This window comes from Pyrus communis, chromosome 2 (genome assembly GCF_963583255.1).
Source record: "Pyrus communis chromosome 2, drPyrComm1.1, whole genome shotgun sequence".
Classification (NCBI taxonomy): Eukaryota; Viridiplantae; Streptophyta; class Magnoliopsida; order Rosales; family Rosaceae; genus Pyrus; species Pyrus communis.
Genome location: NC_084804.1, coordinates 4442728 through 4459946, shown reverse-complemented (window position 1 = coordinate 4459946; position 17219 = coordinate 4442728). Strand labels below are relative to the sequence as shown.

At 33.6% G+C, this 17219-nt stretch overlaps 1 protein-coding gene and 1 pseudogene across 1 annotated transcript; one reads left to right on the top strand and one right to left on the bottom strand.

Moving 5' to 3' along the window:
* Nucleotides 1–4041: 4041 nt before the first annotated feature.
* LOC137723710 (bidirectional sugar transporter SWEET2a-like) lies at nucleotides 4042–6133 on the bottom strand. The gene is made up of 6 exons (XM_068462907.1): nucleotides 6073–6133; nucleotides 5040–5076; nucleotides 4730–4946; nucleotides 4472–4627; nucleotides 4261–4380; nucleotides 4042–4149 (listed from the first exon to the last, which is right to left on the bottom strand). The coding sequence occupies exons 1-6, from the start codon at nucleotides 6131–6133 to the stop codon at nucleotides 4042–4044; spliced, it is 699 nt and encodes a 232-aa protein (XP_068319008.1).
* A 7271-nt stretch (nucleotides 6134–13404) lies between these two features.
* Nucleotides 13405–16712, top strand: LOC137723576 (exonuclease 1-like; annotated as a pseudogene).
* The last annotated feature ends 507 nt before the right edge of the window (nucleotides 16713–17219 follow it).

The window sequence follows — 17219 nt, the reverse complement described above, 5'->3', positions numbered from 1 at the left end:
ATTGATTCACAAGCTAACCTGATAACCTAAATAAATCTTGCAAGCTTCAATCACTAATTTTGTTAGCGTTTTCTTTCTTTCATTCTCTTATTTACCTTTGGTTTATAAACACTTGTAATTCATTATGTTTCATTATTATATTGTGGGTGAAAATTCTTTTATAAGAAGTTATTAATATTTGTTGATAATTGTCCCATCAATCTGAAGAGTAAAGATAAAACCATTATGGGAAGATGGAAACAATCCAAAAATTTGAATGTGAAAAATTTTCGTACTCAGACTAGAAAGTATATTATATTGGAAGAAACATCACATCATGGCGAAAAGGGTCAAAGCCTATCGCGGCTCACTGAATTAAGTGAGTTATAATTAAATATTATAATACAAATAGTTATAATTTTTTTTAAATATTTAATTATTTATATTATAATATTTGATATACCAGATCATATAGAAACAAGAGAGGCATGAAGCCAAAGCGAACATAAAAAACTACAGACGCGAGCCATTCATGGCAAAAGCAGCGAAAAAGCAAAAGTCTGCCCAGAAACTAAGGGCGATTACATTAAATCCAATTGTCCACGCGCCTCCTCCTCATAGCAGCCTAGTTAGCTTCTATAGGGACCCAAGACCAGCGGAAACCAGTAATGCAGTTTTTTACTGTAAACGTTGCCATTGGAAGATGTTATATTTGACGTTGAACTACCCCTCTTTCTTGCGAGACATATTTGAATGAACTTGATATGAACGTGGGGAGATTTTTCAATGTGTCGACACGTTTAAGTACAACAAATGTAATAATATAATTGGTTGAAAATTTAGTTTTTTTTTTTGGACTAATTGTATTTTGACACTAAGTGTACTAAACCGTGTTCTCGGTATATTGAAAAATTTCTCCTTCAACCCCTTATGCGAGCTTAGGCATGTTGCCTGTCACGCTTTGGATCCTAGGTCCAATGGAAAAATAACGCTGCATTCGGTGCGAAATAAAATAACTTATTTAAGTCACAGAAGTTTCTCTAGACTTACCGTGAAATTCGACTACTTTTCAAGTTTGGTTCAACTCCAGTCAAACAATTAGAAGGGGTGAGCTTCTACCTTTGCACTCTCTAGCATTTGCATTTAATAATGCAATAGACAATCAAGTGACATAACAAGAGATGAGGATAAAAAAGAAAAAACGAGTACGTAGAAATCGTTGATGAAGTTATTTTTTATGCATAATAACTAGTTAATATGATACTCATACATAATGAGAAAGTCAATTTATTTTAAATTGTTGACCCAAGATATGTCTCATGAAAATATGAAAATGACCTCCCCCAAGATAAGAAGCATCTTGGAAATTGGTTTCCCATCAATGCCATAATCAAATCGATCATTTTTCATGATTGAGCATTAGTTGGTGGAACCTAATGGGCCGGACTCATTAGGTCCGAAGGCAGTTTTGATGTATCACAAAAAATGGAAAAATTGATTAATAACGATAGTTTTTTCCCCTTTAAACTATTGGCATCTCTCACTGTGTCATTTTTTTTTTTTTTTTTTCCTTCTAACCGGAGAAGAAAGGCAACCAAATTCCCGATATACATTGTCTGAAAAGCTTTGAATTCTTGGTGCTATGAGGAACACTTGAAAAAAAAAAATTTCTTCATTTGTATAATAAATATATGACATACTGTTATATGTTCTGAGCACATAAAATATCTCTCCACTTTAAAGTCGAGTGGGTGTTTGACCTTAGAAAAGTTGACCAAAATTTGTGCATCATAAGTCTTTTTAGCACATAATTTTTTTTAGCCATTTTTATGTTTTGCAAAATTTTTGTCTTTGCATGGATTGGTCAAAGAAATGACAACTGCTTACGTAAAGGCAAATTTTATTGACTTTTACCATTTTTATTTTAATATTCTTTTTTTTTTAACAACAAAACATGTAATTATTCCCCTAAACCATTTTAGTTGCGACGGTGATATTGACTTTGAGATTTTTTTTTTTTGGAAATAAACAATATTATGTACACTAAAGGGGAGGAGATGTGTTTAGCTTCATAATAGGCCAGCAATAATGTGGTTCAAATTTGCATTTGGCGAAAATCGAACCGATCTCTCACTTACAAGTAAAGAAGAATATCACTAAACTGTAGTACTAATTGACATATTGACTTTGAGTTGTGACAATAGAAATTGGCATTGCCCTTAGTCAACCTAGTAGATCTAATTATTTGTTAAACTTATATGGGTACATTTAATAATGTTATTAAGGCTAATATTTATTTATTTATTTTATTTTTTTTGTGCTTTTGAAAATGTACCCATGCTTTGGTACAATAATTTTTTGGTTAGTTTTGATGAACGTACCCATGTGTGTGTATATATATACACACATAATATATTGGAGAGCATAATTCATCTTTAATATTTTTAATCCCATAAAATATGGGTTTTATTTAAAATCTCATTAATATAAATAACTACAAAATTCGTTTTTAATTTAAAAATATAATGATCTACATAGAAATACATTATTACATTAATGTCAGGGACTTCGATCAAAAACTAAAAACCACCAAGGTTTCAATCAAAAAACATTGGTAGTAAGGGACTGCATCCAAAGTACCCCTTTTTTATTTGGTTTGGACTTCCTGTTTTACCCTTATTTAAATTAGATAAAAGGTAAACAAACAAAATTAGCACCACCTTCTTCACCATACTACTCCTCAACAACCACCCACCATGGCGACACCTTAAGTATACCAAAACATATGCCGACTTACAATTAAACTCATAGAAAGTCAATTCCTAGTTGACTACAGAAGGATTGCTTCTCTGCAAGTAGCATTTTTCCAGATTTATCCCACCCATAGGTATCCCTGACTAGGCTGATTTCGGCATTAAAATTTTCAATTTTATGGTATTCCATGTCTTGCAAAATATTAGCAGAAGTGATAATTCTAGAGAGAGAACGGCGGGAAGAAGGTGACTATCATTGGTCGACGACACTGACGAAGAAGGTGGCGGCGGGTGAGCAGGTTGGAAGCTTTCCATTTGTTAACTATTGTAAAAAGGTGGGATGTCTTCAACAAATAAAAGGGCTAAAATTGAAATTTTAGAAAATAATTTTGAAGTAGGGGTGTATTCATAAGATCATGAGGTGTTAATAGAAGCACCCATTCTTAATTTTGAATTCAGGTGGAGGATTGTTGAAAATTTGAATTGTAATTTATTTAATGGTACAATAATATTAGATGAAAAATAGGTTGAAAGAGCTAATTCACATGCAAACTTGATACTGTTATTCAATAATTAATCAATAATTCCTGAGTAATGTTATTCATACCATATTTTTATACCACATTTCTATACCATCGTAGGTGGCATCTGATGCGGACATCCACATCATTTGAAAAATTTGCAAAACCCAAGGAAATGAAGTAGAAAGACACCTCCTATACCACAATCATCATTTAATTAACCAGTTTTTCTTAATTATTAGTTTATTAAATAATGAAATAAATTTAAAATTTTGATTAATTCAAATGATGTGGCTGTCCACATCAAGTGCTACCTAAGGTGGTATGAAAATATGGTACAAAAACATGGTATGAATAACATTATTACTAGTTTATATACCAATGCAAGGGGAGCGTGAATTATGCAAGAATGAGCGGGACAAAGTTGACAAGATCGAACGGGCTGGGCACAGAAAGAAAACTGATTAATGAGTTACAAGGCTAATGCTTATCGATGGTGACAACCCTAGACTGTTACAATAATTTCCTAATTAAGTAAATAATAACAACAACTAATTAAGAGAAGATATGCGAAGATAAACAGTGCTAATTGTGGAAATAATCCAACAGTTGACCTAGGGCTGATATTACCCTCTTGAGATCTTTTTTGTTGATAGACAAGTGAGATGCTATACTGCATCACGTAGAAACTCCATACCCTTCACTACAACATTTTATGACCTTGGGCTTTGATTTTACTGCATTGAGTTTAAACTGGTCCAGTAAGTTCGTTCACGACGCATCCGAAATTAAACAAGCAATGGTTCTCTTGAGTCATCATCTCCAGATATTCTGCAGTAGTAGGAGTACAGAACCAACTGGACAAACCCTAAAATTGTTCCAAGACCGTTTGGGATCTGCATGAAAAATAATAAACACAAGTTGATGAGTTATACAATTGTGATGTTGTTACTGCTTAGAGTGATAATATAACTTCTGAAAGTCTCTCAAGGAAAAAGAATACTTACATAGACAAAAGGGGCGCCCTGCAACGCTCCGTATGCACAGAAAGAGAAACTCACCAAAAAAGTTGCAAGAGAAAGATTAAATGGCATGAACTCAACACTCCTTGTTTTGATCACCAAATTCTGAAAAAAGGTATATGTGAAACGACATCAATGAGAAGAAATTGCACAGCAACCTGAGGGAGAATATAATTATGATTCCATGCGAACTTACGATGATAAACAATGGCGAAGCATACACTGAAACTACTGAAAATGCACATATATATCCAACGAACAGTTCCCTCTCGTGGCCCGAAAGTCTCAAGCTCACCAGGACGACGGCTGCAAAAAGAACAGAAACTGTTCCGAGCAATCCTGATATCCTCAACTACAATAAGCATTTTAAAGAACGATAATTGGTCAGTCATGCAGAGTTGAAAAGGGGACTTGATCTTAAGAAGAGCAGGTAGAATTTGGGAGAGATGATTACCTTAATTGATTTTTCGGCGTACATAATGAAAATGATCAAGTAGACTAACTGGAAAACAGCTCCGATTGAATTAACTGTAGCCACCATTATAATACCACTCTTCACTATAGGCAGGCCATACCATGTGCATATCAAGCAATTCAAAAGGCCGTATATGTAAGGCAATCCTGAGAATTGTTCTGTTGACCTGTTTGTGATAATTCTCTTAAATGTTGGCCTGAAAGAACATAAAGGATTCAAAAGTCAGTACGTAGGAAGCGAAAATTTTCATGAATTCCTATTCTTCTCATAAACTTTATAAACAACTTACATTGGGGAAAGATATAATGAAATTGCACAGATATTGCCTGCAGTTGACAGAGATGAGTGTTAGAATGTTTCTTGCATGTCTAATCGTTTTTTTTTGTTTGTCAAATTTGCATATCTACCCCATCGATCACACTTTTTATACACATTTCCTTTGATCGGCAAAGGTTTTTTTTTACCAATAATATACTTTATTTTTCATACAAGAAGTTGAAAAAATGATTATATTCTACCAGAAAAAGACCTCCTTCAAATGACATTTATATACAGTAATAAAACAAATAATTGACAAATTATATATACTAACTTGGATCAAATTACTATTAGCTCTAATTCATACTTGATTTGTTAAGGTAATGGGTTATTGACTTCGGATCATAATGGATTATCATCAAATCGGGATCAGGTTTGAATAAAAATAAAATGCATTGACAAGTCTATGTACAACTGAAGATTAACCGATCATAGAAAAAGCTTTCCCAGTACAGTAAAATTGAGGGCATATGATTGTATCAAGGCATGGGGCCTTGTATCATATTCACAATACATACATGCACAATTAATAAATAAATGTCTCAGATTGTTTTGAAGAGTTTCACATTGTTTCTTAAGTTATCATAACCAGGTTTTCTCAATTTTGATCCCCACGTCTGAAGAAGTAGACGTCATAAAAACCATATAATATACATATGTCAAATCTCAGGCGTTTCTTTTGTGCAAGATATATGTGAATATGACAACTTGAATATTTTTTTATAGATTCAAGAATATTAAGCAAGGCCATACTACTTGTGAATTTTCACCTTAAATTAACAATTAAATCAAGGTAAAGTTCTTGATCCGCAACAGGATGATATGAAGTCAATCAAAAAATTTCATGCATGGTTGTGCTTCATGAAGCAGAAACATGCATGTATCTAAAGCTTATCAATGCATGGAAGAAGTTATAAGCAAATATATATACATATATATGCACACAATACATACACGCGCGCGCGCACATAAATGGATATAGTGTAAAAACGAAGAAGGTATACCAGCAATGCCGGCTGCAGTACTGCACCATAGATAAACAGAAGACAATCCAATTGTCAACATATCGACCTATCGATTATCAAAACAACTGCTCAGGAAAATGCTTGTATTCACCAAGCAGAAGCTCTCTCTTTCTCTTCTATTATGGCTGTGTACATTAATGGTCCAAAGGGGGAAGCTATTTATAGATATACTTGTTAGTTGTTACATATAGATTGCGAGCATGTCTAACTTACCACCATCTTTTTTTATATTTTTATGTGATGTCATCTATGATTTGTGGTTTCACAAATGAGAAAATGTTTATAAATATGCTATTTTGCAACCGCACACCCAAAAAAAAGCAACGGTACACTAAACATTGGAAACACACAACTGTGAATCAAACTCATAACAAGTATCTGTTTGTCTTGCATTCCTATATGTTTCCATATAAATCTTTTGTGAAGCAAACGATATCGAACTATATATATGCATGCTAAACTTGAAAATTTATGGAAAATATAATTAGGGCATATGTTTGGTTTCAATTCAATTTTTAGGTTTTGAGTTTTATTATTTGTGATATAGATAGAGATAGAGATTGAAGTGTGTGAGAGATGGGATGGATAAATAATGGTAGAGAAGTGATGGTGGAAGGAGAGTGATAAAGATTTATGTGAAAAGTTACACAAAATAAAAACTAAAAGTAATTTTAAATCTTTTTTTCCTAAAAATTCCCTTCATTTCTTCCTCCTCCCTCAATCAGTGATCATTATTCTTTCATATTTTCGCCTTTATATTTTTCCTATGTCTCTAAATCAAATAATAAAAACTAAAAATAAAATGGAGCCTATAAAAATTGGAAACCAATAGTTCTCCAAGTATAATGCAAATTATAACTAACTTTGCAATTAATTATTAGTTCTTTCACCACCTATTGGTAGAACTTTCGTCACTTAAAATGATTGGTTCCTTCCACCTTGCAGCCACACACAAACACAACACATGTGTTTTGGTTCATCAGAACTCATCTGTTCCACCTCTGGCACTGGCAGCCTTACAGCTTTGTATTGAGTGGTAGCACAAGCCTGACCACATACGTGGCACCTCACTCAAGATTCTCTCGACATATAATATTGAGATGGGAGTGATGTCTTGACATATAATATTGAAATGGGAGTGATACAACTAGGAAAGGTCAAAATCATCGTTGGTTGAGATTTTTATAGATTTTTCAGAGCCAATGGAAACTTTCAGTACCGTTGCCTGTTGGCTGCTTGTCACTTGCATACACGTTCATGTATGCGTTGCAGTGACTGTGCCCTCATGCATTCTTTGACATACTAAATTAAACATCCGAAAGAATATTGGAATATGCAGAAATGTTCATTTGTGGTCGGCTTTATAGAGTGGGACAACAAACTACTACATGTGATCTCCCTCAAAATTTCTTCTCCAAATGTACACTTCATCAAGTCCTTAAAATGGATATTTCATACCTCATTCCTCCTGAAGTTGGTCCCTAAACATATATACTTTATATGAGAGAAAAAGTGCCAGCTAGTGAAAGAAAAAGCTGGAAGAGGCGGTCGAACAGGTTTTTTGTGCGACCCCTCTCATAAAGAACTACAATGGTTCCGCTCCGATGCAAAGGTCGCCATTTCCTATAAGAGCGGCACTTCACCAGTATTGCCCATTTTCATCTTCAACAAATAAGCCATATTTCTATAACAAAAATACATCAAAATAGATTGAAAAATGACATTTGTTCGTTCATTTCCTATAATTGTAAAATCGAATAAATCAAAAGAAAATCAGAAATAATAAATAAAGTGATGTAAAAGATAAGAGTGAAAATCATTTCTCATTCATAAAATATTCTTAGTGAAAGATAATAAAATCAGGGATCCAAATGAGTACAAGTTCGCTCGTTATTGATCATGGCTTGATTTGAAATCATTATAGTATCCATCAATTCAGGATTTTTTAATTTTTCCGATGATGTACATAAAATCACCTATTATTTCATGTAATTTCTCATGTGAATTTAAAATGCTCATAAAACTTTCTCACTTAAAGCTAAAGCTCAATGAAGGGTCCAAAGGAGGACAAGTGTACTCGTTATTGATCATATCTTGGAGAAATTTTTTAGTATGTCGGGAGTACGGTCTTGTACATCAAATGTCATAGTACAAATATAGTTGAATTTTTTTAAGTATTCAACTACTTGTATTATTACATTTGGTGTACCTAGCCATGTTTCTTGCACACTGAAAAATCTCTCCATGTCTTGATTTGAAATCATTTCATAGGATCCACCATCTCCGGATTTTTTTTCTTATTTTTTATACACTAGAAGGATCTATTATTTCATGTATATAATTTCAATTATTGCTTCTCATTATTTGCAACTGACAAATGTTTGAACCGTAGCTAGTCTTCTTGTTTTTGTAAAAACCTATCATTTCATATTATATTAAACGAATCTTGCATACGAGGTGAATCATTACATAGAACATGAACATACAGATGGACACAACAAAGCACTGATGCAGGTTTCATTTGGCCAAGGTCGGCATGTTTTACTTGTTGGCATCGATCCTATGTTCTTATTTCACTCTTTGTTTAAGCCAAGAGATATGATTTTCATTAATGATTTGCTAAATAAAATAATAATGAAAGGTGTAAATGTTGTCGGTCATGTGCATGTTTCATACCATCAAAATACAAAAGCTTTTTAAATTAGAATTTTTTTTAAATGTCATATGAACTTATGCACATTTTTCAATTTGTCATATGAACTAAAATCTTAAGTGATTTGTCATATCAATTTTCCGAACATTAATTTGTCATCTCACCCTAACTTCGTTAAGTTTTACATCCAAAAAGTTCATGTGTCTTGCACATGACTTGTATCCAAGGTTACTTCGGTCATTTCAACACCTCACTCCCCCTTCGATAAAAATAAATCTAGGATTTCTAAAACAAAATACAAAAAGGGGTTGATCTGGTATACGATGATATGAGGGTTTGTTGTTCGAAAAAGGAGAACGAGCTATCACTTCAATGTGTTTCGGACTGAAGATGACCCAAAATATAGAGTCATTGGCCCTCCAATCTATGGTAAAGTTGGATGGTATTCATTATGTTGAAATAACCCTGAACACAAGCCATGTGCAAGGCACATGACTTATCTTGGATGGAAAACGTAACAGAGTTACGGTGAGATGACAAAGTAATGATTTCAGAAAGTTAGTATGATAATCGCTTAAAATTTTAATTCATATGACAAATTAATCAAAAGTCTATATATTCGTATAACATTTCAAAAAATTTCCATTCAAATTTCGCATGTACTTTATTCCATAAAAAATAAAAGCAAAAATTTAGCAATGCTCGTGAGTTGTGAACTTATTGCATGTTAAGTTTGTATGACTGCTTTTACTTGTTTCTCATAATTCAATTATCCGAGTTTCGAGTATTTACTAGTTCTCCTTCTGAAGTTAGCGTTTTATTGATGCATATGCTCTTAAAAGTTGGTCAAGTGTACCACACGTGAGAAATTAACAGAAAAATAACGACATAATTGATAATTAAGGGGATAATTATACCAACTAAAAAGGATGAAAGAAAAGAGATGTGTGCATGATGAATGTTTTTCAGTGCTATTAAATATTAATGAATCCCTCAATATATATATATATATATATATATATATATTTTTCTTTTAACAAACACAAAAGTGAATTTTTACAAACACATTTTTCTCACACGACACATTATTATTTATTATCGGTCAGTAAATTAGATAAACAAATGAGAGTCACGGAGTATATAAATAAACAGAATGTGCAGATGAGAAAATGAGTGCGTGAACAAAAAAACTCTATCATATTTGATAGGGTCATTTTGGTTCCAGTCCCTAGTTAACTAAATTATTAGAATGAAACCTTATTTGTTTAAATAATTTGATCAAGGTCCCTAACATTATGTAAGGAATTTAACTCCTGCATTTATGCATTCAATGTTCCACAAATTATGAAATTTAAACGAATTCAAATAATATTTTACAATATAACAATTACTTAAAAATTAATAATAGAGTAATATGATTTTTCACATAGTTTTAATATAAAAAAATAATAATGTAACCCACGTAATTATTAATATATTTTATGAAATAACTATTGATATATTTAAAACAATAAAATAAATACATATAATTAGCATGGGTACATTCACAAAAAAAATATATATATATATGGGTACAAATTAGTACATATTAAATTAAAAAATTATGGGTACAAATCAAAACTTAAAAGAATATTAATACAAATTTAAAAATGGGGTACAAATTATAAATCGAAATATATGAAAAATATACTAAAAATATATATTTGGAAATGATTAATAAATTTTTCATTTTTAAAATTATAAATTGACATATGATGACTTGTAAATAATTTAATGTTTAAATAATAACATGGAGAAAAGTGAAGGGACCTTGATAAAAAATGAAAAAAAATAAAGTCTCAATTAGTGAGAAAAAAAAAAAAGAATGAGAACCTAATTTAGAGAAGGGTACAAATGTTGGATACACTATGTACTAGTGTAATGACTTTTTTTAATCAATAATGCACTAAACAGGCTGCTGGTATCGATTTGAGCTACCATTGGGCTAATTTCCTGGACTACAATATTGGGCTGCTATTCAATTTCTCAAAAGTCTGAGAGATTGACCATACCTTTTTGTCCTTTACCATTGAAATATTTAATTTTTTTTTTTTGTTTTTTCAAACCAATTTTATTTTAATTAATGAAACCTCCCATGACCCAACACAAAACTCCTCGCCGCCAAACAAGCCACAGTTTACTTGTACCAAACGAGAAATTTTTTATTCTCTCTGAACATGAGTGGTATACTCTTTATCATTACACAAGTATGAGGAGTTTTAATTTTAAGTGACCTTACACTTGTATAATGATATGTGTTATACTACTCTGTGATCTGATAATATTGAAAAATGCTAAGTAAACTAAGTTTTTAGACAAACACAACATTTTTTAGAGGATAATACTAGGTAGACTAAGTTTTTAGACAAAATTTACAAATCATGTATATGTCACCAATAAAAAAATATACACGTTAATCAATATTAAAACAATTTAACCATAACATCAATAATTACATCATATTCGTATAATTTAAAAAATATGAATTAAATAGATGGCGTCTCTATCTATCGTTACCTATTCCAAAATGTTTCCCGCCATTAGGGCTGGGTTTGATTCAAATCGGTTCGGTTTTTTTTTTTGGGTTCGGTTTGATTTTTTCCGGTTCGATTTTGGTTTGGTTTCGGTTTTATTTATTTATTTATTTTGAAAAATGAAAAAAATTTGAAATCTAAAATTTTAACATCTCCAACATAAGCATTCCAACTAGAATCAAAGACAATAAAAATAAACATTTAAAGTTCAACTAGAATCATCAATCAAGTCTTCCAAAGTCCAAACTTAAAATAAACATCAAAGTTTAAGTCTTCAAAAAGTCCAAACTTAAAATAAACATCACACTTCAAGTCTTCCACACTTCATTGAGTTTAATTAAAATACAAAACATATAATAAGATTAAATTAGGGAACAAAAAAAATCATTACTCATAAAGCTTTCCCATACACCAATTACCTAACATAAAACTGTACATGACAATATGACATCCACTAACACAAACAATAAGACCAAGAATATGTCAGTGATCAAGAAAATGTCCCTAAAAATTATGTTTAAGAATCAAACCTACAAATTGTACTTTTAACCAAATATGTAAAAGTTATTTAACAAAATTGATTGTAACAGGCATTCTTTTGATAAAAAGTGATCTTAGGGACGAGAGAAGCAACAAAAAAGGATAGAAAAATCCACACTTTGATAAATATCAATTAAATGAGCTACTAATCCATCTAGACGCAACCAACAGATCAGCAAACAAATATGTACGGATCAGGATCCTCTCCTGATCTAAGGATGAGGATCCTTCTAACCAAGGAATGTAGGCCGTTGGATGAAAATCTAACGGTTATAATTATTATAATTTTAAAGGGACCCTCCTGTTTGTAGCCGTTGGATGAAAATTTTCATCCAACGGCCCACACTCCTTGGTCAGGAGGATCATCATCCTTAGATTAGGAGAGGATCCTGATCCAATATGTACCACTTGAGCCCTCATATCTCAACACTATAAACAACCAATCATTATCTGTCAAACACCTCCTCAGTATATTATACTTAGGAGGCAGATTATCTGCCCTCCTGTTTGGGTACCCTTCCCATCCTCTTTTATTTTGTGCAGTCACGGTTAAGCCACGTCAACATTTTATATTGATTTTTTTATAGAGATAATAAAACAAAAAGTAATATGAACATAAAATGTTGATGTGGCTTAACCGTGACCACACAAATAGAAGGAGATGGAAAGGGCACCCAAACAAAAGGGTAGAAAATCTGCCTCCTTATACTTATAGTGTCATTCATGCATCTTAGATCATAACTTCAGCAATGAGAGCATTGTAAGCAAACACTTTGTGGTCAAAAGATTGATGATTGAAAGTCGAAACGGTAATGATAGCATTTCAATCGTATTCTAATTGACAACAACAGTAGTAAGCATTATTATCATAGGAACAACAAAAACCACTAAAAATAAAAGAAAATCGCATAACTCATGAAATTGAAAAGCTGCAGTACCCATGAAATTGAAAAGAAAATCTTTAGAACATGAGAGAAATTACCATGAGACTAACCTTGCAAAGGAAGTATTGTGGGTCGAGACTCGAAACGATGAGAGAAGTCACGGGTCATGGGGGCGAGAGACTGAGAGTGAGACGGCGACACTTGCAAATCAGCAAGATGTGAAAGACTGACTAACTGAAAGTGAGACGGGTCGTAGGTCCCTGAGAAGGAAGAAGACGAAGATTGATTGAGTTGAGAGAGAGTGTGTGAAGTGGCGAAGGCTGGGAACTAGGAAGGAGAGGGTCTAGAGACTACAGAGGGATCGATGTTTTGGGTTGCCAATACAAACGCAAGTCTTTCAGACTGAAAGGAGAACAAACGACCCCGTTTCTAGTAATAAAACCATTAATTTATAATTAATTATAAAATGACGTCGTTTTGACAACACTTTGGTTCGGTTCGGTTCGGTTCGGTTTGGTTTCCGAATCCTAGAAACCGAACCGAACCAACTAGATTCGGTTCGGTTTGATTTAACAGCTTCGGATTTGCTTTTTCAGCCTGGGTTCGATTTTCAATCCAGTTTTTTTCAGTTTTCGGTTTCTCGAACCCACCCATACCCGCCATGTTCGTTCTCCTAACGCTCTCTCCAATTGGTAGATGAAGTCATTTGAACAAAACTCATAGCTAGCCTGCGACATTGAGAAGGGAGAAGATGGGGATTCAAGGGCTTCAGCCGCTGTTGAGATCGATAACGGTGCCAATCCACATTAAGGACTTGGAGGGCACTTGCGTGGCAGTGGATGCTTACTCTTGGCTTCACAAAAGCTGCACGTTGACATTTCACCTTCAATTGCACGTGAACTAATCCCGGTAAAAAAGTAGGTACTTTTGGGTTAAAGATCACTATCTCTTTAGATTATCAAATCTTCATAGGGATTTAACTTTATCCTTAGTTCTAAGAATTTTGTCTCCTCTCTTGTTGACATTGTTGCTCCTTGAAGGTGTTCAAGCAAGAGAATGTATGTCATGTGGTGGCTCCTTAAGAGGCAGATGCTCAAATGACGTTCTTGGCTGTCAGCAAGCAGGTAGGTCAGCAGTTATCACTGAGGATTCAGATCTTATACCATTCATCTGACCCAGGGTTAGTTATCTGTATAGCACAGACCACTTCTTTCTTACTATTAGAAACTTCTATCTGTGTGATATTATAATTCTTTCTGTAATCCAGATTAGCTTTAAAATGGACAAATTTGGGCAAGGTGTTGAGTTTCAATATTCCATGCTACATAGGAACAAGCACTTGACCTTTTCAGGATTCACAAAACAGATGCTTCTGGTGATGTGTATTCTGAGTGGTTATGACTATTTAAAGTCGTTGCCTGGAATGGGACTGAAAAGGGCTCACATCCTCGTTAAAAAGTTCACAAGTTATGACAAGGTGAAGTTTATTTTTCATGCATTCTATAAATTTTGGAAAACAGACCGACATCATTTGAATAATTTTGTTGTAAAGTAACTGATGACTGTCCGATTTTCAGGTAATTAAGCACACGAAGTACAGTACTGCTTCGGTTCCTCCCCTATTTGAAGAATCATTCAAGAAAGCAATTTTGACCTTCCAGCATCAACGGGTTCATGGTTCCGTTTCTCAAGATATTGTATACTTGTCTGATATGTCTAATGATGTTGTGGATGATTTCGACTTCTTAGGACTATATCCTTTATATTGTTACTCTCAGTTAACCATCTCATTACGTTTTTTTTTTTTGTTTCGTTACTTCCTTGCTCCTCCTATTATTTTCAGTACATAAATTGTGGCTTAACCTGAGATACATCAGTACCACAACATATAGCTAAAGGTATAGCAGAAGGTGATATTGATCCATTTACCAAAATGAAATTCTAGGTATCCCCTGTGCGATTTCCGTAAGGATTAATTTTGTCCGATTGATTTTCTTCAATTCTGTTTACATCTGTCTTGGAGACTTGGAGTGTGTTAATTTAGTCTGAGACTAAAGTAAATTTTCTTCTTTCCACTTGGCATGAACAGGAAGAGAACGTTAGTGCCGCCAGAACTTACCAATCTAAAAATGTCAATCTTGGAAGGACAAATGAAAGGCAAGATTTGCCTGTGCAGAATAACCTCCTGACAATATATTTTTGTGTCCTTTGAATCCCCTTTTTCTTAAGCTTGATTACATTACCTAGGTTTTAATTCAACATATTGTGCTAAAAATTCAGTATAAAATAATGTTCACAGTATTGCATTTTTGTAGCTTATATTGTGCTTGAGCTATCAAGTTCTGTAGTTTTTCCTTGACAACTAGAGGCTTTACCGCTCTTGAAGCAAAAGACAAAATTCAGGCTCCGCGGAACTCACCTGATTCTCCAAGTCCAGTTGATGATTCTTCTTTCAGTCCCAGTGAAAATTCCTCTGCGGATGATGTTCCGTGTAAAACAAACTGCTCAAAGTCATCCCTTGTTAACTCTGACAACATGGGAAATGAACCTCCTAGTGGTCAGTGAGTTTCATAAATGTGTGTGATATGATAAATTTTAATCGAACATCACTTTTTAATCAACTGTCGTTACACTTTATAAATTATCTTTGTCTTCTCTAGGTATAAGATGACCTCGACACTGATGTCCCTGATTTATTAGAATCTCAAAATCATGGTAAAGATATCGTTTCCCCTTGATAACTTCATGGATCCAGTTTTAGTTTTCTGGTTACTAATAGTTGCAACTCACTTGAATTTATGTTCCTGACATTGAAAGACATGGTTTGCATGAGACGAAGTCCAGAAAATACATTGTTGCTACAATTCAGACATATTCTATTCATAAGCCTTGTCTAACGCTGCATAGGGAGCGTGAATGTAAGAATGCCCCGGGGCAGACACAGTTGAAGGTGGTAAGACAAGAATGGAGCACAGAATGGTCATTGTAAGTTCTTATTTCAAGGATAAGTCGATCAATGAACACAATCCGGAAGATAAACAAGGAAAGCAATTGCTGAAGAATGATCTTGCGATTGTTATGCACGAGGATGCAGTTCCTGAGAGTACTCAGTTTGAGAATAGCTATTTTAAAGGCAAAGTTGCGAAAAGGACAACCTCCCCACATGACAACGTTCAAATGGTAGGCGTTTTTCTCTCTTTTGATTTTAGGCATATAACGTTAGTGTTTGTGATTGTTTTTCGTATAACACTAATGTTAACTACTTCAGGAAAATGTGAAACTAAAACAACTGTGTTTCAGTGCATCCCTTCCAGATGATGGTTAAGTGTTACTTGAAACTCAGAAAAAATAGTAGAGCACTCTTGTTCACTTACTGATCCATGCTAATGCCAAGCTTATTAATCTTATATCGTATTGAATCTTTCATTTGAGCAAATATTTTTTTTGTTTCTTCAATGTAGGTTCCTGTGCATCTAGCCTGAACAAAACAATTACAGACACAAATAAAGAAGGAAAATTCGGATCCAATATTTTTACCCTTTAGGCCGTTATTCAGATATAGCGGAGAAATCAATGGAAAGATATGTATCAGTAATATCATCATTTAGATTTTCCTCGTCTGGTTCTCATGCAAGTGGTCTTCGTGCTCCTCCGAAAGATGTCCAAAACACCGGTACCAATAGGTAATGCCTGTATTGTGTATGGACGATTTAATTTTAAAGTTCATTGCCTTTCTACAGCTAACATGGACTTGATCTTTGTATTGCAGACCAACTGTTGATGATGACTTTATCAAATTTGAATATGTGCCAAGTAATCGAAAAACTTTCCCAGCATCTCGCAAACGCTGTCTTAGACCGGTTTAAAGCAAAACAGTGAGGCTGTGAGCATCCATGTGATCCATTTATTTTGAAATTCAAAACTTGGGGACTACAATTGTTGACAGCACGTAAATCCTCTGTGTGCGTGTGTGTGTATCTAGAGTGTCGCTTTCCTATATCTGAGTGTATATATAGTTGACCATTAGCAGATTTGTCTTTTCTTCGTTTAGCTGATAGCAACACGAACCCTATTTCAAAAGGATAAGATTAAGGCAGGCAAATTAAGTACCTTGTGCAACTGAAACAGCACCTAGCTATCACTATAATCAAAGACTTCTGATTATATCTGGAAGTTCGGTTTAGGCCTTTTTCTTCCACACTTTCACTCATAGGATTAATGGAAATGGAAAAATATAAGGATGTAAGATTTTTCTGTTAAACGAAGAAATACTATTGATTAATGATAGCGTGAAAGAGCTGGAAATTATGACGTCCGTAGTTTGAATCGGTTTGCAGCCTTGAAGCCAATTGTTGAGGAGGGGTGAAATTTAAAAGGGTAAAATTGTGGTCGGCAAGGTTTCTTGTCATGAAAATATCAGATAATATGCTCATTCACTACAAAGGAAATGTTATTAGTGAGGGTCAAATGTTGTTG

What these genes read in the sequence shown, in the direction of transcription:
- LOC137723710 (XM_068462907.1), bottom strand. Translation starts at nt 6,133, where the DNA reads ATGTTGACAATTGGATTGTCTTCTGTTTATCTATGGTGCAGTACTGCA. An exon ending in TACTGCAGCCGGCATTGCTG is followed by an intron (nt 5,077 to 6,072) that starts GTATACCTTCTT and finishes TGTCAACTGCAG; the next exon opens with GCAATATCTGTGCAATTTCA. An exon ending in TCATTATATCTTTCCCCAAT is followed by an intron (nt 4,947 to 5,039) that starts GTAAGTTGTTTA and finishes ATGTTCTTTCAG; the next exon opens with GCCAACATTTAAGAGAATTA.